The 26,888-nt window shown below is 34.0% G+C and overlaps 3 protein-coding genes and 1 pseudogene across 3 annotated transcripts; all 4 read left to right on the forward strand.

Moving 5' to 3' along the window:
- Positions 1 to 2,002: 2,002 nt before the first annotated feature.
- LOC142554535 (casparian strip membrane protein 3-like) lies at positions 2,003 to 2,649 on the forward strand (annotated as a pseudogene).
- A 1,619-nt stretch (positions 2,650 to 4,268) lies between these two features.
- Positions 4,269 to 8,425, forward strand: LOC142553570 (OVARIAN TUMOR DOMAIN-containing deubiquitinating enzyme 6-like). The gene is made up of 9 exons (XM_075663916.1): positions 4,269 to 4,442; positions 4,980 to 5,963; positions 6,191 to 6,352; positions 6,510 to 6,587; positions 7,116 to 7,194; positions 7,285 to 7,430; positions 7,607 to 7,672; positions 7,746 to 7,920; positions 8,074 to 8,425. Exons 2-9 carry the CDS (start codon positions 5,259 to 5,261, stop codon positions 8,295 to 8,297), a joined length of 1,635 nt encoding a protein of 544 aa, XP_075520031.1. The 5' UTR covers positions 4,269 to 4,442; positions 4,980 to 5,258; the 3' UTR covers positions 8,298 to 8,425.
- A 1,008-nt stretch (positions 8,426 to 9,433) lies between these two features.
- Positions 9,434 to 14,827, forward strand: LOC142553567 (mRNA-decapping enzyme-like protein). Its single transcript, XM_075663912.1, has 8 exons — positions 9,434 to 9,728; positions 9,828 to 9,868; positions 10,014 to 10,063; positions 11,123 to 11,267; positions 12,180 to 12,236; positions 13,172 to 13,298; positions 13,978 to 14,451; positions 14,540 to 14,827. The coding sequence occupies exons 1-8, from the start codon at positions 9,570 to 9,572 to the stop codon at positions 14,594 to 14,596; spliced, it is 1,110 nt and encodes a 369-aa protein (XP_075520027.1). The 5' UTR covers positions 9,434 to 9,569; the 3' UTR covers positions 14,597 to 14,827.
- Positions 14,828 to 20,982: 6,155 nt separating this feature from the next.
- On the forward strand, positions 20,983 to 22,163 carry LOC142553568 (F-box protein At2g27310-like). Its single transcript, XM_075663913.1, has one exon. It carries the CDS (start codon positions 21,047 to 21,049, stop codon positions 22,067 to 22,069), a length of 1,023 nt encoding a protein of 340 aa, XP_075520028.1. The 5' UTR covers positions 20,983 to 21,046; the 3' UTR covers positions 22,070 to 22,163.
- Positions 22,164 to 26,888: the final 4,725 nt, after the last annotated feature.

Consider the following 26,888-nt stretch of genomic DNA (forward strand, 5'->3'; position numbering starts at 1 on the left):
TGGTATGTTTCTTATTAGGTATTTCAACCTTATTCGTCTCTTTTCCTTGATGATTTATCTATTTATTTCATATTTTCAATCTTAATCTCTATGTATTGTTAGTGATAAATGATTTAATCATTTTTCTTATTTTTCCGCGTGGATATGATGAAATTTTAGTTGACCTCAAATATAATTACTATATGATTTATACCATTCTTGTCTAATAGATATATAATTATATATATATATATGTATATATAAAGGTGAACAGGGACAAACCTTATCTAAGGCGAGAAAGACCATCGCTTTAGGGTCCGGCCTAGTAGGGGGGCCATTTTATTCTGACAAAAACTTGTGTGAGACGGTCTCACGGGTCATATTTGTGAGATGTGTCTCTTATTTGGGTAATCCATGAAAAAATATTACTTTTTATGCTAAGAGTATTACTTTTTATTGTAAGTATCGGTAAGATTGACCCATCTCACAGACGGTCTCACATGAGACATACTCTTTTATTCTTAGAATTTTATGTATATGTTGAGTTCAAAAGCTAGTGCTTATATGATTAATATTTTACCTTTTTTAATATTGGTTTGAGCTCAATTACTTAATATCTTATGTAAAATCATAATCCATGGTCACTCCAATTCCTTGAGATGTCAATCCTTAAACATAATTCTCAATAAAAAAAAATATTTTACTGAATTTTATATCTTCTTCTCCGATGAACTGTTTTCTGCAATTAAAGGTCGATTCCGATGATTATGTCAATTATTGAATATTTTCCATCTCCAAGGAAAAACACTCTGATCTTCTATCATAAAAATTCCCAATTCGTCTTGTTATGTTTCTCTTATTTCATATCTAGTGGTAAGTGTGATTCATTTTAGGAACAAAAAAATATAAATTCTTGATATGTTTCCCACTTCAATTTGGGTTTTACAATTCTCATGGAATGTGGATCCTATGTTTTGTTGGTGTACTGTTGATTTTTATTTTTTTGAGTTTTTTTTTTTTTTTTTTTTGAGTTGTCTGTCCAAAATTCATGTGGGCTTGTGGGAGATTTAGAATATTTGTTTTGGGGTTTCATTTATCTTGATGGTTTGATGAGTTTATGAAAAATTCCTTTAGCAACATAAAATGGAGAACTGTCATGGTTGATAATTTCATAGTTATCATTTTTCTCTCATGAATTTAGTCATTTTTAATAACTTGTGAGATACAATATACTTTCGAGTTTAGTCGAATTTGGAGAAATTAAAGAATGGACATTTAACTAACTTAATGAAGTCTTATATAAAGCTTCAACAATTTTTTTGTGGTGATAGACGTTCAGACATTAATGGTGAAGACTTACTTATCTTTGGAGTTGATGGTTATAAGATGTTATTAACAAACGAAAAAGATTAATTGATGTGCTACCATGTTTGGTAAAACTGAATGGTTTATTGACAAATACTTATATTGCTATAATATTTTGTTAATTATACAAGTAATAGTTGCACCAGCAAAAAGAAATTGTGTCGTTGACGGAGAGAGAAATGGCCCGACAACTAAATTATTCAAATTTGATAAAAATTTTCTCTCTAAAACAGTTAAACGGGTAATATTGATTTAATCATTTCAAATATTTTTTAACTTGTTATTGATGTACTATATTATCACTTACATATTTATGCATTATTTAGTGTATTTGTTATTTGCTGAACTTTACAATTAGTTACCGTAACAAGAGGGCCTATTTTTATTTTTCTCCTCAAGTCTCATTGAACATATGTACGATTCTGATTATCATTATGTAATTAATTACATAATTATTATCATCTATTAAATATTTAAAGTCGTATAATCCGATAGGTCTATTTAAATAATAATTCGTAATCTTGTAGATATTATAAAGTGACAATACCGAATAGTAATAAATAGTTGCTAATTATCATTATATATCGCCAACCTATAGATTGTTCATTGTTCTTTCCTCCCCCTATTGAAATAGATATAAGCACCCTCACTCACGATCATGAACTATTTGAGGAGAGGAGTCGCCATTTTCGACTTCATACTGAGGATCTGTGCTCTTGTTGCCGCGCTGGCTGCCGCAACCACCATGGGAAACTCTCCCTTTCTTCACTCAGTTCTTTCAGTTCCGAGCCGGCCAACATATTGACCTCCCTATTTTCACGTTATGCTCCATATCTATCTTTCCCGAGTTTCTGTCTGTCTTTTGTTCATCGTTTATACATATAGATACATTGTCGAAACTGTGACGATGTCTGCAGGTTTTTTGTGGTGGCAAACGCGATAGCTAGTGGATAATTTGGTGCTGTCTCTGCCTTTCTCCATTGTGGGCATTGTTCGTCCACATGCAAGAGGACTGAAGCTTCTCCTTATCATATTCGACACAGTAAGACATATCGACCTAATTTGTGTCTATATATCTTTCTTCACGTAATCAAAATGAATCTTGCAGGTGCTGATGACTTTTACAACGTCAGCAGCTGCCTCCGCCACGGCCATTGTGTGCTTAGCTCACAACCGGAATTCCAACACCAACTGGCTCACCATTTGCCAGCAGTTTAATAGCGGCGACGTGGTAGATTCCTTTATCGCCGCCTGTCATCTATATTCTTGGTGTTGCTCTCTGCGGTGCCTCTTAGCAGAAGATGAGAAATGAAAGGGAATGGAAATTTCATATAAATGTTCTACGTGCATGTATATTTTTTTGTTCATGGTATGCGTACTTGATTGCTTGATCAGTTGGTTCGCCGGAACGGCCGTGATGCGGCAAGAACGGCCGTCCGGAAGCCGTTCCAAAGTTCCGGGGTGGGTAGGTGATGGCTTGTATCAGCGTTTCGTATACCGAAAACGGGGATATAACGGCGGAACGGAAGCGAAACGCAATTCGCGATGGTTTTGTTTTGAACAGTCGCTATTAGCGACGGTTTTTTGTATGTAGCAACGATTTTTATTCAACCGTCGCCCATTTAAATCGGCGACGGGTTTAACTATAGCGACGGTTTTAATAAAACCGTCGCTAAATTATCGGCGACGGTTAAATAAAAACCGTCGCTAAATTTCGCGACGGTTTTTCATAACACCGTCGCAAATTCGAATCAGCGACGGATTTAATAATGCACGTATCTTTGCTTTCTAGTACAAATAATGCAATTGTAGATCCTAATACACTGTATCTTTACTTTCTCGATGATATAACATTTACATGTACCTTTCTATATAAATGTTTGTTTTCATCAACTTATATTTCATTTCTCATTGTTATTATATTATCTTATGATATGAGTAATTTAATAAGCTTAACATTAATTTCACTAGGAACATTGGAAAGCAAAGCACATCGGTTGATGTGAGATGGTGAATCTTGAGTCTTCTTCCCGCTGCATCCATCAATGAAAGACTAATAAAGAAGATACTGTAAGTCAACTATTTCTATTGAGAAATTTTCATTACAAAGTGTGAAAAAAACTAAGTTAATTATAAAATATTTCTATTTTAATTGATGTTAAATAATTTGTAACATCACTTTATATAAGATTTGATACTTATTATAAGTCCATCACTCTAAATTGATTCAAATTTGTGCGAACTTATATATATCCAATCGAAAATATTTTAAAGTTTTAATTAATTAAATACAAATAATTTTTAATAGTATATTTAATTTTTGATATGGTTGGAAATATTTTAAATATAATGACGATATAAATTGTGTTCAATAAATTGTTAATAAAATTCTAAAAATATTTAAATTTTTTATTTACATCAAATAATCTATTTAAATGATATTTATTTTAATTTTTATATTTCTAAATATTTTCCAAAATTTTAATTTTTATATATATATAATATTTTTTTTAAATACCCGTTCCGCGACCGTTCCGCGAAATTTCATTGTAACTAGAACGGTAGCATCCGTTTCGATCTCCGCGACCGCGACATCGAACCATGTTGATCACTGGTCTTCTTCTCTCGGTTTGATGTGTGGAAAAGACCTTATGTAATCACATAAATGACTATATAAGTAAATCATTTTCGATTTTAAAGAAAAGCCCAAGTCAATAGATTGATAATTTTTTATCGGTATCCAATCAACTATTAAATCAATATTTTGAACAATTAAATGATTTCTTTTCACAGATTTTGCTGCACAGATCCCATCTATCCACACGTGTAACTAATTCATCCTTGCCACGTGGACAAGAGGATTGTTTTATAAAGAAATTTAATTAAAAAATAAAAATTCAGAGACACGTGGCCTACTTTTCCCCTTCATCGAAACTCGGCCTAGGATTTTCTCTCTCGCCCCAACATATACATACATTACAGACACTCATCCATACATGTATCTTCACAGACACTAGGGATTTGACTTTGCGATGAAGTTGCCGTCTTTTGTTTCCGCCTCTTGAAGGCCCTACTTTCTTCGTTATTGCTCAGCTCAGGTGAGTCGGAATCCGGTCGACTCTCTTTTTACTGAATTTGATTTGATTAATGGGTTTTCTGTGTGTTTGTAGGTGTGTTGGTTACAGTTGATTCTTTGTTTTTATTTAATTTGATTGTTGTTCTCTGGGGTTATAGAATCTTGAAATTCGTTTTACTTGCGGGCGAGTTTTTTTTTTTATTTATATATAATTTGATTTGGCTATAGATGTTCTTGCATCTGATGTTTCTGTTTATATGGAAGATTTGTGAGTTCTTTTAGTTTCAGTGTAGAGCTTTGGGAATCCCCTCGAAATCTTTCTAAGATTTAATTATCTTGGTTATCGTTTCCGAAGATATGCTGTTAATTGTCAAGCTTGCGAATTGGGCATCACAATTTGAAATTCTTGCTGATGTTTTTTTCCTGGGATTTTACTTTTTAGTTTATAGATTTGTCCTTCCTTTACTCTAATCATTCTTTTTGTTTAATATGGTATATTTTATTTCTTGTCTGTATTTGAGATTGTCAAGTGAAGTCTGTAACCGGAGCTTTATCACAGGTAAATTCCGGTTCTTTATCTCAGATAGAGTTTAGTTGTTCAAGAATAAAAGATTGAGAATTCAAGGTCTCATGAGAATTGTTAGGGGAATGCAGAAATTATTTCGGGAGTCTCAGATATTAGAGGGAGGTGTGAAGAACAAATCACTCAGTCAAGGTGTTGGTGTGGCTGCCCCCAAGGCCAGAACACGCGGCAAATTGAAACCGACAATTTTATATCTCTAATTTGGGTGGAAGTAGAGGAATAAACTGCCCACGTGGAAATTGAAATAGGGCAATTATGACTCGTATTTTAGTCCAGCGAGGTTCTTCTGGCTCGCCATCTAACCAGAACTGGCCATCAACTTCCGTCCCTGGGCCTGGTCCCTTGTCTTCTCCAGCTTCACTGAAAGAGCAGGTTGTTAGTTCTACACCAGTTGCTCTAGCTGTGAACGATGATGATTCGGAGGCAGGGCAAGAGAAGATTGTAGCGGAAGAGTCAGCAGAGTCCTGTGTCAGTTGTGAATTCGAAAACAAGGAAAAGAAAAGTGAAGATCTTTCTCCACGAGGTTTGAACCGTGATCTGAATCAAGATTTTGAAAAGATTGACAGCAATCGTGAGATTTGTTTTGTTGATGATTCTGTGGATCCTGGGAAGATGTCAAAAGGGTCCAGCGAAGATGTGATCACAGAAGAAAAAACTGATGCAACAACTGGAGGTTCTTTCCAGGGGGCTTCTCGTAGTTTGTATCCACCTCCACCTCCACCTCCCTGCCCACCCCCAAGGTCTTCTTTAGCAAACTTCAATTCTTGGATATATGCATCTAGTGACTCAAAGGCTGGGCGGATAGGCTCATCTAGGGGAGGAACAGGTTGGCCTGGTGTGTCAAGCATGGCATCTCCAACTGGGTCTCGTCCATCTTCACCTCGATCTCATTCTGAGGGTGAAGGGTATAATAGTGCTGATGAGCAGCACGCACGCTTTAGTTCCTCTTATGATGATGCAGTGAGTTTGCCCTGGTTTCAATTACTTTCTATCTTGTTGTAAAGTCCATTGTCTTTGGTTTGTTCAGTTATTAAGAAATTCCTATAAACTTTTTTTCTCTGTGTTTTTTCTCCAAAATACTTTAATAAAAAATCAAGTAATTTATTCTTATCTTAAAGCCCTTGTTCCGGAGTTAGATTTTTGGTAGATCAGTGCGGTAAAAGGGAAGTTTGTTATATTTATTGCAGGAGAGAGAGCGCCAGTTTGCGACTGAACTAAGACGGGTTAAAGGGTTGGAAGTGAGAAAAATGCTAGAGGATGGAAATTGTCTTTTTCGTGCTGTTGCGGATCAAGTGTATGGTGATTCTGAACAGTGTGATTTGGTTAGACAGATGTGCATTGACTACGTGGTATGAGATATGTTGATTTGGCTATAATTGTCTAAATTTTTTTTTATATTAACTTTTTTATTCCCCAACACGTTGCAATTTAAATTTCCATCGTGATTTATATTTTGCATTTAAAAAATTAAAAAGTTCCTCCAGTAAAAAAATTCTCTCTGTGCAGGAGCGAGAAAGAGATCACTTCTCTCAGTTTATCACCGAAGGTTTTACTACCTACTGTAAGAGGAAGAGAAGAAATGAGGTAAACAGAACTGAAGATTCTTAAAAAACTGTCGTATCAGCACTTCCAAGAAAACTCTTGGCCGCTAAATTTGGAAATCGATTAAGAAATATTTTTAGTTAGTTTTGTCATATGTTATTGGTATTATGCAACATGGAGAGGTCAAATTAAGAGGGAGTTGATGGATTGTAAGCATATACTTGTATAAATTAGGATTGAAGCGATAAGTAGCATCTGCATGTTTATTTGATATTTTTGTTGACTCTGTCGGTCTGAGGATTGTCAAATTTCAGTTGTGCATTGTAGGTGTCCAAACAATGGATATGCTTTCATTTCCTTGTTTAAATTAGTGACCACATGGCTGGAAGGAGTCAAACTTGTTTGACATGCTAAGAAAAAAAGAGTGGGGAACGGATTGTTGAATTAGAAGGAAAATTGATTATCTCGCCTGTTGTGTCATTTATAGTACAGTGAATCTACAGACTTAAGTTTCATGTCATATATGTGGCACGTCATTGTATGTGATATTTTCAGTTATATGTTTTGCAGGTTCACGGAAATAACATGGAGATTCAAGCTCTGTCTGAAATGTACAATCGGCCTATCCACATATATTCTTATAGCACAGGTGTTTAACCTGTATAAGATTATGTTCTCTACAGCGTTCATTTGTCCCTTCCGGTCTTTCTTCTATTTGAATGACATGATCTTTTGATAGAACCCATTAACATATTCCATGGAAGCTATACCACGGATACACCTCCAATACGGCTGAGTTACCATCATGGCAACCACTATAACTCCCTTGTTGATCCACATCGGCTGAACATTGGTGCTGGACTTGGGTTTAGCAGTCTGCAGGGGGTGAGAGTCTGCATATTGACGCTATCTTTTTTTAGCACGGGACATGTTTGAATCGATCTAGTGAATTCTGATGTTTGTTGTTGTTAGCTTTGTACTAAAGTGTTGTGACTTGTGACCTTCGTCGATATGGTTTTGGGATATATTTGTTATTAACAATATTTTGGTTTATATTGCAGAATAACATTGACAAGGATCAGGTCAAAGCAGCTATCAAAGCTCAGAAGGATCAACAGATTGATAATGTAAGTTTATCTCCTGCTTGCAAAACAAACTATGTAGTGTACGCCAAACAAGATGAGAGGCTTGCTTTGTTAGGCACTCGTGGCGGAGGTGCGCTTCTTCTCGGATCTTGAGCTCACGGAACAAGAAATTGAACGAATGGTGATGGAAACTTCAAGGGCCGAGTATCTTTCTGATAACAAGTTCGAGCAACTGCTGCCTCACAAGGAATCATCAACTTCTAGAACTGAACCATCATCTTCTGCACCTAGTAAGAATTCCATTATGCCGATCTACACCATCAGTTGAAACCACGATGTAGCTAACGTTCAGTTCATTAAGATGTAATACTGCCGTCTATTTTAAGTTTTAACGTCATGGAATTACACACTTCGGTCGTTTTTTTAACCTTTTTAAATTTCAGAGTCATCCTCTGGAAGTGACACACTGCAGCATGAAGCAGGGGTCGAGTTTGGCTTGCCAGGCTCAGTTCAAAATGATGCCATGCAGATTATGTTGTCTATGGGATTCAGCTATTTGCAGGTGATCGAAGCTTACAGTATATTCGGGGACGACGTTGACTCAATGGTCTGTTACCTGATCGAAACCAGTAGCAATGGACGATGGAAAGGCAAGGCTACCAAATGATGAAAATCTCCAGGCTTCCGACATGTCCAATATCGTTAATTACTACACTACCACTTTGTAGATTTTAACCTTGCTGTCTGAATACGAGGAAACTAAATAAATGGGCATTTGAATTTTCACATTTTTTACCATACGCGTATGATTGTATGTGGATTCTTCTCAAACTTTCTTGTCTTCAAACCTCTCGAGATGTTTTTAAGATCAAACAAACTTGAGAAATAATTAAACTATGTCTGAGCTGTTTCCTTCATAAAATCATTTCTACTTTGAATAATTCATAAAGCCGAATCAATCAACGTTGGCTAATTTTTTCAAACCACGATTTTTCTAGAGTATGTCTTTTGTGAGACGTTCTCACGGATTTTTATCTGTGAGATGGTCAATCCTACCGTTATTCACAATAAAAAGTAATACTTGTATCATAGAAAGTAATATTTTTTCATGGATGACACAAATAAGATATATGTCTCACAAAATATGATCCGTGATATGGTCTCACGTAAGTTTTTGTCATCTATACGTGGGAGATTGTCACCAAGGATAGATTTATTGGGCCATCAGAAACGAAAAAGAGTTCGATTTCTAAATCTTCTGCTTGGATTATGTCAAGTGGAAAATCACTAAAATTTCATTTGAAAACTTTTAGTGGCATTGTAATTTATACTTATAAATAAAATAAAACTATATTGTGATGATTTGATAGAAAAATTAGGTTGTAGAAAGTTAATTGACAATTTTTCGCTCCATACGAAGAGTTAGACTGTATAGAGATTAATAAAACGCAATGTTCTAGAAGGTGCGAAAGCGTGAAAAAAACAACAAAACGGTGAACTTAAGATTGATGCATTAAACATGAAAAAAAGTTAATTTTTACGTTAAGTTTTAATAATTTTTTAAAAATTTTAAATATAAATTTAAAGACATATTATTTAATTCTTAAATTTTGAATGTTCTTTAACCTACTCATTGATAATAAAAACTAAAATATATGAAATCGTTTGAGTTTGAAGTTTGTCCAATTTATCCTATAGCAAGAGAAGGGCAATGTAGAGAATATGCATGACATAATTCTTGTCAGTAGCAAAAAGAAACCCTGGCCACACAGTCCGTCTATATATACGTATATATATATATATATCTATCTTAGGGAAACTATTGAGATCACGAACTGAAGCTGGTACCTGTTCTTCTGTTAAATTCTACTCTCTGGAAAGGGTTTCTCTCTCTACATACGTATAGTACGCAAGAGGGGGGGAGAAAGCGCCTTAATCGATGTCTCAGAACGGGAGATTGACGCCGAATCTAGATGAGAAGAGCACCAAGGTGTTGAATCTGACGGTGCTACAGAGAATCGATCCCTTCGTGGAGGAAATTCTCATCACTGCCGCACACGTCACCTTCTACGAATTCAATATCGACACCAGCCAATGGGTATGCGTGCGTGGATGTGTGTGTAAATTTTCGCCTTATTGATTGAGTTTGATTTCTTGGGGGTAGTGATACTGATTAGTCATTTATTTTGGTATGTAGAGTCGGAAGGATGTGGAAGGTTCCCTTTTTGTGGTTAAAAGGTGAGGGCTTGTTTGGGCTTCTGAAAACTTTAGCATTTGGTTTCCTTTTATTGAAATAGAAGTTACAGGGTGTTTGGTGAATTTTACTTCAGAATATGGTTTTGAGGTTGGGGTGGTAAAATATGTGAATTTTGATACTTTTCAGGAATACTCAACCACGTTTCCAGTTTATTGTGATGAATAGGCGGAATACTGGTATGTCTCTCAAGTCTCAACTCTTATTATATAGATTTTTTTTAAATGTGATACATGTGCCATTGATGAAGTATTGTTACTTTTAGATTGCGGAACAATTATCATTGTTTGGCCACAATCTCATAATAAATCTTTGATTAATTATTGCTTAAAGCTTATATTGTCTATGACATTAAAAAAGTTGACTGTGTTGTGATGCTGAAATCTTGTATTTAGTTTCACTCTGATTATAATTTCGAAGAACACTAAAATCTACCCCAAAAAGTTGTTGTGTTCATGGTTGGTTGACAATGCAAACTGCAGGTGTGGATCAATGATTGCCGCCATCTCTTTTGTGATACATACCCGACTTAAATGCATTATACATATCTACAGTTGGTCTGAGTATAACCTAACACATGGTCTACTATTAAATTTTCCTTTGGTTGGAAGGTGTGAAGCATGATCCAAATTGTTATGGTAGTTATCTCATGCGTGAGGGGCACTATATCGAAATATTTGCAGTATGTTGTTAGACCACACTGATTCATTTTATGCCACAGTGCCATGAAAAATATGCACAATGTCCATCAATTGGGAAAATATTCTACTAGCTGAAAAACTACTAGTAGAAGACATAAGATTAGGCATATGATTAAAAAGACATGTTATATATCTTCCTCGAAGAACCTCTGAGGCTGCAAGTTTAAGTTGCTTCATTCCTGATTATTGAAAAGTACAGACTACAGAGTTTCAGGAAAGGAAAGCAATTGGTGCCTGTTAGGTGAAACCTTATTGAAAAGTACAAAGTTTCAGGAAAAGGAAAGGGATTGGTGCCTGTTAGGTGAAACCTTTGGAATGATATGACATAATATGAGTTTGCATCTGCGTAACAAGTGTCGTCTTTATGAAATCTTCCATAGGTTGGAATATCCACTTTTCTTCAAAGATGCTATATTTATTATTAAGTTAGCATTGTCAATGTCTCAGAGAAGCATCTCATGCTGCAGTTTATTACTTAAATTGGCTCTTATATCTATCCATCTATATTGAGATGTTTCAATCTGTTGCTGTAATCAGATAATCTGGTTGAGAATCTCTTGGGAGATTTTGAGTATGAAGTGCAGGTTCCATATCTATTATATCGAAATGCTTCTCAAGAGGTAAATGGAATATGGTTCTACAATGCTCGTGAATGTGAAGAAGTTGCAAATCTATTTAACAGGTTGGTATAAAATAATCAAAGATTGTAATTCTTCTTCGTCTTTTTTAAATTTCTTGACAAGGTAATTAGGTAAGTGGCCTATTTTTCATCAACTTGTGGACCCCTAGATGCAGCTGATTGATCTTTGGTGGTTGTCTGGAATTTTTAAATTTTTTTTGTGGTATTTTTGCATGACTGTCAAGCAACTGATAGTTATCACTGGAGTAAGTGAATCAGATGGGCTGCAATGATATAAATACTTAAACATTTACTATCCTAGAATCAATTTCTTGGGTGCCACTGATATTGGCAGATTATATAAATTAAATGCCTTGGGTGGGTTAGTGATGACTGCAAACATCTATATTGTCAATTAAAGTTAAAATCCCTAGAGTAACTTACTTTTAGTATGTTGGTGAAGCTTTTTTATAATTCCAAAAATACTCTTTAACCACCCAACTCTATATCACATTTCTCGTGTCATCTTATCTTCCCCCCTATCATTTCAATCTCAAAAATTGATAACTTTCATTTTTAATATTTTTTTAAAACAACAATTTTTTTCTAAGTACAACACACATCGTGTGTGCCACGACCCGCTGGTTTAAATTATATACAAATAAGAGAAGTGCATTTACATGTTCCGTATCACAAGATTCTTTTGCGTGAGTGTTTTTTGGTTCCTGGGTAAAATTCTATGTTGATTTTAAGAATTTTACTGGCTTTTTAAGGGATCATCACCTGTTCCCATGTAAATTCTCCAGTTAAAATTCTATAGTAACATAGATGAGGGAAAACAGTGTAAGCAGTGTGTCAATTTTATTTTTGGTTTGTTTTGGCTGTAAATTTGATCGTATTTTTTCTTCTTGTCTTTTTTGTTTGCATTGTTGGAAGTTGTGATTCTGCTACTTAATCCTGTGGTTTCATGATTAGGATACTAAATGCATATTCCAAGGTGCCTACAAAGTCAAAGGTTTCTTCTAGTAAAAGGTAATTGTCTGTTTATGCTTATTTAATTCATGGATTCAGTAAATTTGACTACACTGAATCGACGTGGTTCAAAAAATTGTGTGGTGACTGCATATCCAAATAGCATTTTCTGACAACTTCAATAATGACATGTTTATTCAATGATGTGGATCTGGATTAATATTTAGTCTAGCTTATTCCCTATGGTTCTCACAATACCATCTTTGGATCTGTTTAACAAACGAGATGTTTAAAGTTAATTGTGGGACTGTGACAAGTAAGGACTTTTGCAGGGTCATGCATTCTTTCGATTTGGGCTTCTATTTACTCCCATCCCAGTCCATTCCTGATATTCACCCCTGTTATGACTTACCTTTGAACTCCTATTTGTTAATTGTATACCAGAATTTTTTGTTGGTAGAAATGAAATGTTAAGGTCTTATTACTATTGACAAGGATATAAAACATCACTATAAATGGAAAGTTTAATTTAACTAATTAAGAGGTTGCAGGAGTCAACTGTTTTGCCAACCCTGTGCGGCCCGGGACAGGCTGCCTGCTTTGATGTATGTGAGGAAAGTGAATATATTTTTGTGTGCGCTATATTTGAAAAGGCCAATTGGGCGATGTAGGAACTGAACTAGAGGAATGTCCTTTCTGGCATTATTGAAAAGATTAAATGATGTATTAGGGTTAGGTTCTGGGTTCAGTCTGTGGGTTTAGGCTCTATTGAAAGGAACGGTCATTTTCTTTAATCTATATTAATTTATTGATAAGGGTTTTTCAATCTTGGCCGTGCTTTAACTTTTTGTCATCTTTTGTTAGGATCATTGTGTTGTATGCCTTGAGTGTGGTGTTCTATTTTTTGAATTTAATCTTGGACTTTTTAATATCTGGAATGAGATAACATGTTTTGTTAGTTGAAAAACAAAATAGAACGATGTTGTTTCTTGCAGTGAGTTTGAAGAACTGGAAGCAGTTCCAACACTTTCAGTAATGGATGGCCCTCTAGAGCCATCAGCTTCAACCACATCCAATTTTAATGATGTCTCTGATGATCCTTCCTTTGTAAACTTCTTCAGTGTATGCTTCGTTTCCTTTTAAGTTTTCTAACTTTTACTGATTTTAGTAGATGGCTATATGAGTTAATGAACAGCAGATATTTGAACTGTTATTAAAGTTTGTTTTGCATTCATTCTTTTTATGGTGCATCTATTTAAACCTTAATTCTTTAGATTGTTGGAACCAGGAGGCTGTCGTTGCAAAAGTTTCAAACAAACTTGTGCAATGCAGCTGGTTTTGTTCTTCCTGGTTTGATCCACTTGTTGATGGATGCATGTTTGCTAAAACAACCCGGTGGTCATTCACATCAAAAGTTACTAATAAAATATATTAGTTTATGTGGTTTTGGGTGCGATTGACATATTGAAAGATGCATTTGTGCGTACAAATGTGTTTAGACACTGGCAAACATTGGAGAGCGCTTGGAAAACATCGGTTCTGTTTCTTTGGCTTATCGTTATTTTGTTTGTGAGGTTCTCTTGAGAAAACAAAGCTCTAAATTATTTCTTCCAAAATAGATAGAAAAGGCCACAAACAAATCAACGATTGCGCTATAACTAGATCCTTTACCAAGGGCCTTAAACATGTTTGATCGTAATTTGATTCATTCTTAGCAGACTGTTATTAGACTCTTGCATCAGTAATATAATCATTTTTTGGCATGTGATAAACTTGACAAGCTAAAGTTAAACGTTTGCAGACTGCTATGAATATTGGACCCGCTTCAAATGCAGCAATATCTGGGCAGCCATACCATTCCTCCGCACCTGTCGTAACTACCTCTCGTCCACAAGTTGTTATTCTTCCCGCTATAGCAACTGCACAGGCTCCCTCTGCCTTGTGTACTTCTACTCCTATATTGTCGATTCTTGACTCATCTGAAGCCAATGCCGCCATGAAGCGTTCAACCGATCTTGTGAAGCCATCGTCATTTTTTGGCCCACCACCTTCTTCTCAACTTGTTATCGTGCCTCCGGTTTCTTCAGCTATACCTACTGCACCTCCATTGAATCCCCCTGGTAATCTACAACGACCTTATGGTGTGCCTTTACTCCAGCCATTTCCACCACCAACTCCCCCGTCATCACTCACTCCAGCTCCTCTTCCTACACCCAATTATGGGCCTACTATAAGCAGAGAAAAAGTCCAGGAAGCACTTCAAATGCTTGTTCAGGTATTCTATTCTTGACGAGTAGTTTTTGTTTCAATTTTCATTCTTAAACGTCATTTTTACCTATTCTTCATATCTTCGCGTTGGACAGGACAATCAATTTATAGACATGGTTTACCGAGCAGTGCTGAATGCTCATCAGAGGTGATAGTAGTTTGGAAAATATGTGGTGAATCGTTTCCGACTTTACACCTCGTTGGCGGGAAATATTTGTAGGTTTCTGTCTATGAGAGACGTGTCTTGACCCTCCTGTATAATCTGTGTTAATTTTTTAGCTGATTTCAGTGTCAAGAATGTTTGAACATGTTCGTATTTTCTTGGTTTGTTGGGCAGTGGAATAGGTCATCGTTTACAGTTTTACTAAATACCTTGGTTGCTATTACAATTTTACTAAATCCTAAATTAAAATGTAGAAAAGAATTGTTAATTATCATTTTTACGAATTTACAGTTAGCGAATGATCAATTCTTCTGGACGTGATACTTTGCTAAGTTTTCACTTATTTGAAACCACTTATAAAGTATTTAAATTTGTTGGGTATAATATTTTCAAACAAAAATTATGATATGTAAATTAAACTGCTAAAATTTCATAGGTATTTTAATTTCATGTAAATTTTATTCCACTATACCCGTCGAATCGAAGCATGCATTTATCATACGATTACATAGATTTCCTCCCAGACGTAGCGATACCAAAACCAGCTATGGCTGGAGGGTAAAACCTGCTGCGGTCATGTAGGTGAATCGAAGAAACCCGACTACCGTTTTAATGAAGAGCAAATTCGACACGAGGCCCGTGGCCGGAAGTACTACATTGCAGCTGGAGAGAGGCGTCCGAACAAATAATCGGCCATTGGAGACGATTGAACTGATGGTTGCGTTGGGTCGAGGGATCAATGCCAGCGAATACACCCCATTTGAATTGGTTGTTCCGTTTAGCGCCAACGCCAGCACATCCGCCGTGCACGCAACCTGCAAGGCGGCGTCTTCAGGCAAAATTGGTTTCAAGCTTTTATCAGACAAAGTAACAATATTCAGGAAGACATGCCGGCAGTAATATTTCCATTTGTGGTGTAATACAGAGTTCCATTGACAAGTATTATTCCGATTGTACTTCGGGCATCTGCAAAACATGTTGCTAATATAGCAACTGAAAGGAAAATCAAGATACTTTTAATGGCCATATTTGCAAAGAAATTGGGAATAAGTTGGTTCTTTGAATTTAATTGTTTGCTTAGCTTTTGAATATGGATTGCAAATTAAATACTTCCCTTTGGTTTAATATATAGATTTGAATTTCTTCATTTTGTTTGATCATTCTTGAATATAATGAAAAGGCAATAATGCGGCCATTGTCAAAGGACTTAATTTGATAGAGTTGTGAGACATTAAAACTATAGTGCTAGAGCCGATTCTCATTATCACACCTTCCATGTGTTACGTGGTAATAAATGCATAGAGTGCAAGAGTCTCACGAATTTTTATCTGTGAGACGGATCAACCCTACCGATATTTAAAATAAAAAATAATATTATTAGCATAAAAAGTAATACTTTTTCATGGATGACCCAAATAAGATATATGTCTCATAAAATGCGACCCGTGAGATCGTCTCACACAAGTTTTTGCCTAATACCAAATATAATTGTGAATAAAAAATATTGGTGAATAATAATGATAAAACTATTTTAAACATCATTATTTCTTTTATTTTCTAATAATCGATTTTTTTTTAACTAAGTATCGATTTTTTTTACCTTAATTAGTAAACACATCCATCTATTCGGATTCAAAAGCATAGCTTTCTTCGACTAGTCATAATTATTCGAAATTAATTTCTTTCTAGAGACTTTCTCCGGTCATATTCCTTAATGTCAGAAGTCAAATTGGAACTTACATTAGGACAAGGTCTAAAGTAACACATAAAATTAATTAATAATAATTTGCAAGATTGGGATGATTTATTAGAATAATATCTCCCAAGAAATTATATAAATTAGAATTTTTTTAAAAAAAAGCTATTAAAAAGTTGTACAATGACATATGTGTCGATTTTTCTACGTACCTCGCCGGCAGGCTATTCATCCTATATAATTTGAAAATCAAATATCCATTATTTTACAGCCTATAATTTTTCTTTAATTGATTTATGCTTGTTTTTTTTTTCATTTTATTTCTTCTAAACATGAATAATGGAGATTCTATTATCTACTACAGTTTGAAGATAATTAGTAGTATGGAGATAAATAATCTAATATAATAAAAAAATTATGTAATTAATATAGTATTTAATTTGATTGATAAATAATATTTTTTGGTTCGATTTATTAAATTTGATAGTAAGATTATCTTTTTAATTATTAATAAAATATTAATAATATTATTTATTAAAAAGTAGATGTCATATTAACGAATCAAATTAGTTACTATATATGAATCAAGTTTAAACAAAAGCATAGATAGTTTGAGATTCAGTTAATTCATATTATGATTATATCTATAATATATATAAAAGTTGAGGTTTTTAGTGGTCCGAATTTGTGACACCAATTAGTTTTTACGAAAATAACATATCTATTTAGATATGTAATGTTTTTCATAATAATTTACTCGTAACTAAAATATCTAATCTAATTTAAAAATAAAAATTTTATATATTATCTATATAAATTACATATTTAATATAATTGTATTATCGGTATCCAAATAATAATTAAAAACTATAATAAAATTTTATGCAAATTTGAAGATTGTTGTTTTAAGGGAGCTTCTAACAAAAGTTCATGTTTATTTCTTCCATTTCAGTAAAGATTATTTTTTAAGGGAGCTTCCAAAATGAAGGTATTTTTAAATGAGTGAGTTTATGTGACACCGGAAGTTTTACTTTCGATATGTTTGTGTAAGATGATCGATCTCAGTATTTCTCGGTGTAGCATAAACTCACCATTTTTAAATGGCGATTTCCAGTAATTTGTTAATTGAATAGATTATTGTAATCCTAATTTTATGTGGTCAAATGTACATGCAGAATGAGGAGAAAAAAATACTTACATCTGTAAGATTATGCTAGGAGGAACTCAATAAAAAGAGTCATGCACACAAAAAAAATACTCGATGAAGTAGGAAAGAAATTTGTTTCAATGTCAGTATTCAATTATCTTCTAGAAAAATGTTTCTTCTAAAAAATAAACTCAAATGATATCATTTATTTTATTATTTTTTCTAAAAAAAATCTTATTTTTCGCTCCCAAATTTAATATTATATTACTATATTACCTTTTTATTCAAACTATATTATTTTAAACTCTAAATAGTTTTATTCAAACTTTTATTTTGTCGAAATAAAACCATATGAATATTTTATATAATACAAAAAACACTATATACTAACTATATGAAGACATTGTTTAATTTTCAATTTGCTTAAAACATTATTCATCATATCAAACTAATTATATAATTTTATTATATTATAATAATATTTTTCTTTATATTTTTGATGATGTCAAAAATTTCACGTACACGGAGTTCAGTCTGATTTACTATTATCCGAGGAGATATGTTTAGATCAGAGATGACTGACTTGGATATGGTCGAGCTGATTATAGCCGAGCTTAATCATGCACAGATTAACTAAATTTAGGGGGCACCGGAAGTTTTTTCGGTGTATCATAACTGATGCTTAAAGTCAGTCTGGAGAACAAACTTAAAAATGCGAATATAATAGCGCTTACGTAAAGCAATAAGTAAATCAAACGATCAAGAATAACTGGTATTTATAAAGTTAGGGGCTGAGTACCGTGTAGGTAAGATTCTAGTATAGCAAATTACATAAGTTGATGTTACCTTATAGTTGGTTATGGATTTAAATTGTATATCCCGATGTCATTGAGATTATTTCCTCATCCAGGAGATTTATTCAGAGTTTTATATGGATAACACTTTATTCACGACCATACTTGTTTGAGTTCGGGTCGACTGACTAGAATATCTCGAACCAGACTGCTCGTTCGACTCTTTATCAGGGGAATTACTCCTGAGCCGAGGTGATCAGGTCGGGTATGAGTTGTCGGCACGAGTTCTATCACCTTCGAGAGTCGGTGCTCCCATAATTTGGCTGAACCACCAAAATATGATCGGGACCTATTGTACTATGTCCCTCCCGGAGCAGTGGGTCGTGAGATGGACTTCAAGTAGTTACTCTACTCTTAATTGGATTTAATATGGAACCTTTTCTTTTGCTAATGGGCCGTACCGTCCATTCGGTCGAGTTCCATGGAATCCGAGTCGTCAAAATTACGAAATCAATTTTATTTTATCTACTATAATTTCAATTTCAAACATTTATAAATTTTAGTTTATTCTTTATTTTTTATATATAAAACCTATGAGAATCCGCTGATATAATTAAACAACTAACTTAGAGTGTGCATATGGATGTGTAGAGATTTAAATAGACCAAACCGTTCGTGAGCTATTCGAAGCTCGATTCGATAAAAGCTCGTTTGAACTCGTTTAATGAGGCTTGTATAGATAAAAGAACCAAGTTCAAGCTCTACAATATTCGGCTCGTTAGCTCGTGAACATGTTTGTTATTAAATTCATAAGTAATATTTTATATGAAAAATAATAATTTTATTATTTAATTTATTGTTTTAACATATTAATTATGAAGTATATAGAAAAATCTATTAAATTTATTTATTATAATAAATTGACAAATTTTAATAAGAATATTATATTTTTCTAAATGTATAATTTATCTTTTAATAAATTTAATGAATATTTAAATGTACAATTCATATTTATTGAGGTCGTTTAGATTCGATAAAAGCTTGAATAAGCTCGTGAGTCACAAATATATTTGTTAAATAAAACTCGAGATCGACTCAATTATAAATAAGTCAAGTTCAAATATTCAAAAGTTCGACTCAGCTCAACTCGATTACATCGTATAACGTGGCAAGAATTTAGATAGGAATGCAATGTAGTCAAAAAAAAATGGACCACTTTTTCTACAAATCATAATGTAACACGTGAAACAGGAAAACTGCGTGTCGTAATTAGAAGATGTCCACCTCAATGCCCAATCCAAATATCTCAATCTCCACGCGTCATCACGTTTTTTTGTTTAATAATTGTTTCACACAATCTATTTCAAAATCCACTTGAGTTTGCCAAGTATACTGCTCGATTAAGATTAAATCAAATCGAGTTCAAATAATTTTTTTTATTGATATCAGTCAATTTTATGATATTGATTTTTAACCCGATCAAATTCATGAAAAACTTTATATTTTATACTAAATGTATTATTTTTTTATTTTAAATACAGATCATATGATCGAGACCTATTCTAACAATATTATTTCCAAAAGTTGAAATTAATAAAACGTGTAAGATGTAATGTGTTATACACAGCGTGATCAGTTGCTGATTATATGTTATTTTAGACGAGATATAAATAGTAATTATCATGTGGTCTCTTGATAAGTTTTCTGATAGTTTTTTTTTTAAAAAAAAATTAAATAAAATAAAATAAAATTAAGCACTTCTTAATTTTCACAATAATTTCATTATCCCTACTTTAAATTATCCACAATGAATTAAATTAATCTTTTTTATCATTAAAATATGCTGATTAATTCTAATTTTTTTAAAGCACTTTTACCAATTTACTTATCAGGCGCACAAAAAATAATAATGTATATGCCCGCATTATGTGGTATATGTGTGAAAGTAAATATTTATATGGGATATCCTAAATTAAATATATCCAGATGTTGAGTTAAACGTATATGAATTAGAATAACATTGAGATGTGATCTCTTGAAATGTTCTCTCTCGCTAAATTGTTTATGTTTTTGTCGTTTAATATGATTGACTGAATAGACGGTGAAAAAGTGACGTCAGATCTTAACAAGTAATATTATCTCTGCTAGTGACTGAACCGACGGTAGAGAAATTGTAAGACCTGATCTCTAAATGATATGAGACGACAACAACAACAGATAAATAAACATATCATCAAACTCATGAGTCTAACAGCTCGACATATTAGTACATAAGTAGACGTACTCTGTGTTTGACATCACGAGTATAGGAAAATTAAAATTACACGTTGATTAACCATTATAAATTTTGATCTAATCTTTTGATCATGGCACATAGTTATATGTACAACTAAACTAAATCATTGAACCTAGAAAACACGTTTTTAATATGTAGTTTAATACATCGATAGATAAATACACAAAACAGTAATTACACGTTTCTAGTTCCTTTGATTTTTTAGTCTGTGTGTATTTATTCGATAAAAAGTCGATCAGGGAGGGGTACAATTTTGATTCTCTAAAATATGGAATTGATTATAAAAATGTTATAATAATGGTAATATTAGCAAGGTGGGACAATATTAAGTAATTGCCGTATCAGTCAAAAAAAAGTCCAACGGATTACGACTATTCCCTCTGACCGTTGACTACATATTTAGACCAAATCCCCCACCCTATAAAAACACACCCTATCCTCTGTCTTTATTCATTCAGATATTTCTCCTGGTGTCCACCAAGCTTACAGCGATCAATACAGCAACTATGTCATCCTCCTCATCCACCACCGCCGCCAATCACGGCGGAGGAACTCCGATCACCGCGATCCATTCAGATATAGTTCGATCCCATATATTGAACAGGCTCGATGGCTCCACCCTCGCCTCAACCAGCTGCGCTTCCGCTCAGTTGCTTTCTTTGTGCAACGACGATCATCTCTGGAGGGAGATTTGCAACTCTACTTGGCCATCCACGACCGACCCACGTCTCTGGGATGTCATCTCCGGCTTCCCATCCGGCTATCGTTCGTTCTACTCCGACTCCTTCCCCGCAGTCCGCCACCAAAACTCCGCCAAGAGAACCAAAACCAAGAAACGGAGTCTTCCGGGCACGTCGACTGAATTAATCTCTGCAGTGGATATTTACTGTGATGACAAGTTAATATACTCTAAAGTAATGGTTACGGAGACTCATTCAGGCTGGTTCACCTATTCGCCTTTCAGGCTAGATCTTTTAGACCCCAAAGAAACAGTTTCAACGCCTCTGGCATTCGACGGAGAGAATGGTAACTGCGTGGAAATCGCATCCAATCGCCTGAGAGTGAGCTGGGTTCTAATCGACCCCGCCAAGAATCGGGCATTGAACGTGGCCAGCCTCAAGGCCGTGGATGCTCGGCGGCACTGGCTAAACGAAGAAGTACAGATTCGTTTCGCCATTGTGGCTGCCGGAGGCGACGGCGAGCTTGTTCAATGTGCCGTGATGGTCACTTGCGGTGGCAGGGAATGCGAGGAGATGCACGTGAGGGATGTTCACATGCAGGTGGAGGACATGGAGGGAAAGATCGTGTGCGGGATGGAGAGTTTGGGAATTTTACGGGAAGCCATGGAAGGGCAGAGATGCAGAAGTAGCCGAAGAATGGATGAACACAAGTATGAAATGTTTGTGAAGATGAAGATAGAGAGTATGGAGAGAAAGCAGAGGAGAGAAATGAGTTTGGATATTGCTTTCATAGCCACCGGAGTTTCCATTTTCTTGGCTATTTTGATACATTTTCTGAATAGATCATGAAATTTGAGAGAGCTAGCTAAGTCTGTTACTTTTTATGTTTTTCAAAACCTCACTCTTCAAAAATAATATCAACTTCAATTTCGAGATCACGCAATCTTCCTCTTCGATCAACTCTTGCCAGAAAGAAAAACAATTCACACTCCCCTGCCTTCCAAATTCAATCAGTTCTAAAACATGTTGCTTGACAATTCGATGATAATTCTTTTAGTTTGCACTGAAATAACATCCATTGTTGACGTGTAATAACTCGCTAATAAAAATTCGTCACTTTAAAGTGGTATCTCCTATGTTTTTTTTGGCATGAAAAATCACAGTTATGTAAATTTTTTTTAAAAAAAAAGAAGCCCAAAAATTTTTACATTTTATTACAAATACATAACGCGTGTAGACCTGCTGGACATGTTAGCAGGCAGCAGCTCATTGATCCGTTCAGGTGACTCGACGCCAGGTGCTATTGGTGAATTCTCTGTACTCAGCAAGTCGGCAAACATGGCATCGTCATTCGAAAAAAACAAGCACTAGGTGCCAGGTGGTCAAAGACACGTCTCATATATATACATATATATATATATATATATACATATATATACATACATACATATATATATATATATTCACCAATTGTGTTCATCAATCGTGTTTATGAGGTAAAAAAAATCTCAAAATCCCAATCCTACATTTTCTACGAATTGTCGTGATTTTTCTCGTCCCGATTAATATCGGGAGATGAATTGGAAATAAGACTTTTGACCGGATTCTTGACCTAACCCAAAGTAATATTATTAATATATTTTATTAATATATCGGGCTATATGTTATTGAGCTTCACTCCATACAAAATCAATTGTGAACTTATTTCACATGAAATGTTCGAATATTAGAATTACGAAATAATCTTGTGCATATTTTTTCAATTTTTTAATAATTACATTAATTCATATTTGTAATTATTTTATCGAACAAATATGCAGAATAAGATATGTAATTTTCCCTTCATCTATTTAACAAAATTTATCTGGTTATTCATTATTTGTATGTAATTTGTATCCTAAACATTTTATCAATAATTATTTGATGCACAATTGATGTTCTTCTTGACAAAAATGTGAAAATACAGGAACTTTTATATGTTAATGAATATTTATGTGAAATTGGATTGTGTATGAACAACACATTTCGTGACTAAATTATATTGTCACGCTCTGAGATCAGGGTTAATTGACACCGACGTTGTTCAACAATCATATAATCGCCAAACAACAAGTCTCATAGTATAGTATAAACCAAAACCAGTTTATTTCATAAATAATTTATTGTCTTTGAATCAAATATTTCATCTTAAGTCTGAATTTTAAATCAACTTGTCTCAAATAAGTATAATCTCAACACTATAGGTCCATACTAATTGATTCATTAATATAATTCCATAAAATCTGACAAGCACTACAAGAAATGCGTTCAAAGAGATTTTTTGAGAAATTTTATAAAACTAGAAAGTTTAGAGATAAACATATGGATCGAATGAATACATCGAGAGGATTTCAGAACAGTTGACAGAATCGAATTAGAAATTTCCTACAAAAGTTACAGGTTATACGAAACTTTCATAAAAACGGTAAAAACACGATTTACGAAGCCTAAACAAAGAGATTTCACGTTTTCGGAACATGCCTCACAATTAAGTTGTGAATATCACTCGTTATGCCGTTACGGATCGGACTGCATATGCTATTTGATACAATCTGACAAACTTTTTTTTTTAATTTTGTAAACTTTCCTCAACTGGATTATGAACCTTGCAGTTTTGATAGCATTTAAATGTCAGGTCTCGAGATCAGGGTTAGTCGACACCGACGTTATCCAACAATCACATAATCGTCATACAACAAGCCTCGTAGTACATTATTAACCAAAACCAATTTATTTGAGTCAAATATTTCATCTTAAGTCAGAAGCTTAAGTCAATTTATCTCAAATAGGTATAATCCCTAACAATATATGTCAATACTAATTGTTTCCTTAATACAATTCAATAAAAATCTGACAAGTACTACAAGAAACGCGTTCAAAGAGATTTTTTGAGAAATTTTATGAAACTGAAAAGTTTAGAGATAAACATATGGATTGAAGGAATATATCGAGAGAATTCTAAAACAGTTGACAAAATCGAATTTGGAATTTTCTACGAAAAGTTATATTTTATACGAAACTTTCCTAAAACGATAAAAACATGATTTCAGAAGCCTAAACAAAGAGATTTAGAGGTTTCGGACCATGCCTCACAATTAATTTGTGAATATTACTCGTTATGCAGTTCAAGAGGGTACTGCATCGGCTATTTGCTACAATCTGATCGATTTTTTTCCTCAGATTTGACAATTGTCCTCAATGTACCAAGACGAGTCTTTCCAGCGTGTTTATTTCCTCACTCACACGCACCCTCGAGTCTTTCCAACGTGTTTATATCCGCACTCACACGCACCCTAGGAAATTTCTCAGAGGGTCAACCAGTCCAAAATTGCCCCAAGTCAAGCACGTTTAATTTTGGAGTTCTTATGTGATGCGCTTTCGAAAAGAAGTGCACATTCTTGATATGAATAGTACCTATCAAATCTTTTAAATATTTCTCAACTGTACAGTTTTATATTTTAACAGTTTTGAAATCCCTCTCTTTCTGGTGTAACATCGGTTCATTCATGTTTCTTTTGCCTAGAAGTCTGCCAGGAACCGCTTATTATCCGTGCAATCTCATGGTACTCGCGATCACTCCCCGCCCTCTTCGACCTCGGGCCTCACATGTATGATATTAATTTTTGCGTACAATACATTTAATTTTATGATCATCAAATTTAATTATGAACATGTATAATGATCTTTTTATTCACTTTTATTTTATAGTTGAAGGTTCCATTTTCTTTAAAAACAGTTTTTCCTGAAGAAAATCTTGAAACATTATCCCTTACATTTTAATATTATATGTTTCCAGTTGAATATTTCTTTTTTTTTTTTTGCTTTGGACATATAAACTTCTAAATATATATTAAAAAAAACAAAAACTTAAAACAATTTTTTGGGTTTTTTGAATAAATCTTTGAACGTTAAAATTATCGAAATATCTTCTCGCTCCGACGGGATCTCGAACATTAAAAATCCCAAATATTTGGCTCTCGACATGTGTCGGGTACAGGATTGGGAGAAAAAAAGCTTTCATCCCTATCTGATCCCGTCCCTAATAGTGTTAACATTTATATATACAAAATTGTATATATTAAACGAGTGTCATCTCAGTGATATGCATAAAGATGATTACCGTTGATAAACAATATATCAAAAATTATATATACATAATCAAATAAAATAAATAAAATGGGCGCTGAAAAGGTGATTAGTAAAAAAAAAACCAAGAATCCAATGGATACCCAACCAAATAATGGTAGATGTAATTGAGTGAATTATTTATTTAACATTATGGTAGCAACCCCATTTATTCAAGTTATTTTCTTCGTACACGTCTCTCTGGGTTGTGGGGATGGTGACATCCAGTATCGAAATAAATTCATGGATTTGTGCACGACATAATATTTTACATATTAAAGTTTAATAATATTAGAGTAATATTTTGCTTCAAAATTAATGTTTGGGTTTTTTTGTTTAAAGAAATGTTGATAATGTAGGGGATGAGTATTTTGAGACAAAAAGTTGGTGTGTTTCGGGAAATAAAAAAAGAATTAGGATAAGAATCTCATACTTATATCGCTGGTTTTTAACATGAAAACTTTTTTTATATTGATTTTGTAATATTTTTTTCTTTAAAAAAACAAATAAGAAAGAAAAAGAGAGAGAGTCTAGACTGTTGGGCCGTCGTTTGGTCAAAATCACAAACCCCTTCCCCACACACACACACACAGACACACACACACATATATATAATAATAATAATAACACACATATTGCATATCTTATTATTATTTTTAATTTGATCAAATAATAATAAACAATTAACACGATATTATTTTCAATTTAAAAGAATTGTTTGATTTAAAAGATAAGTTTTATTTAGATTTTTTCTAATGTAAAATATGGAATGACTTGAGAAGGTTTTTCGTAGGGTAAAAATGCTAATTATGTAATTAAATATTTTGATATCCTCTAAGATAGTTATTATAAGAATCTCATGCTTAATAATATTATATATATATATATATATATCATTTTCGATATGCGCTTCCCTTCCATCCGACTACATTGAACTCCTCCTAAAAAAGCGCCAAGGGGCTACCCACCCTTTCTCCTTAGCCCTCTCACTCCCTAAGGAATTAAAGGCCACACCTAACTATGTTCAAAAGACTAGGATATGAATGAGATCAAAAAGAACATCATTAATGCGAACAAAATAATTACCCTCAAGGTGTGTGTATATATATATATATATATGTTGGAACTTCCGACCGAAAGTGGCGGCAGCGGTCGGCCGGAGGAGGAGGCGGTCGGCCGGAAGTGGCAGCGGGCGGTCGACTGGCAGCGGTCGGCGGTCTGCCAGCGGCAGGGGTTGGCGGTCGGTGGAAGGAAGTGGTGGTGAGTTTGAATTTAGGAGAAGGGTAAAATTGGAAAAATAGAATGTATTAAGAGTGGATAAATAATCCTAGAGGGTGATGAGATATTATTTTAACCTACATAATATAACCTAATCATTTATAGGAGGGATTGAGTTGGTTAAATAAAAATCATATCAAACACTTGATTAAGTGGATTTAATAATCATAAACCCACCTAATCCCATAAACCAAACACCACCTAAAAATATAGAAATTTAGACACA

This window comes from Primulina tabacum, chromosome 8 (genome assembly GCF_025594145.1).
Source record: "Primulina tabacum isolate GXHZ01 chromosome 8, ASM2559414v2, whole genome shotgun sequence".
In the NCBI taxonomy this organism is placed as follows: Eukaryota; Viridiplantae; Streptophyta; class Magnoliopsida; order Lamiales; family Gesneriaceae; genus Primulina; species Primulina tabacum.

Bases quoted from the DNA above. Each gene is read 5' to 3' on its own strand.
- LOC142553570 (XM_075663916.1), top strand. From the start codon at position 5,259: ATGACTCGTATTTTAGTCCAGCGAGGTTCTTCTGGCTCGCCATCTAAC. The intron at 6,353-6,509 runs GTATGAGATATG...CTCTCTGTGCAG, and splicing joins AGATGTGCATTGACTACGTG to GAGCGAGAAAGAGATCACTT. The intron at 7,195-7,284 runs GTGTTTAACCTG...ATCTTTTGATAG, and splicing joins CATATATTCTTATAGCACAG to AACCCATTAACATATTCCAT.
- LOC142553567 (XM_075663912.1), top strand. From the start codon at position 9,570: ATGTCTCAGAACGGGAGATTGACGCCGAATCTAGATGAGAAGAGCACC. The intron at 9,729-9,827 runs GTATGCGTGCGT...TTTGGTATGTAG, and splicing joins ATATCGACACCAGCCAATGG to AGTCGGAAGGATGTGGAAGG. The intron at 10,064-11,122 runs GTATGTCTCTCA...TGCTGTAATCAG, and splicing joins GATGAATAGGCGGAATACTG to ATAATCTGGTTGAGAATCTC.
- LOC142553568 (XM_075663913.1), top strand. From the start codon at position 21,047: ATGTCATCCTCCTCATCCACCACCGCCGCCAATCACGGCGGAGGAACT.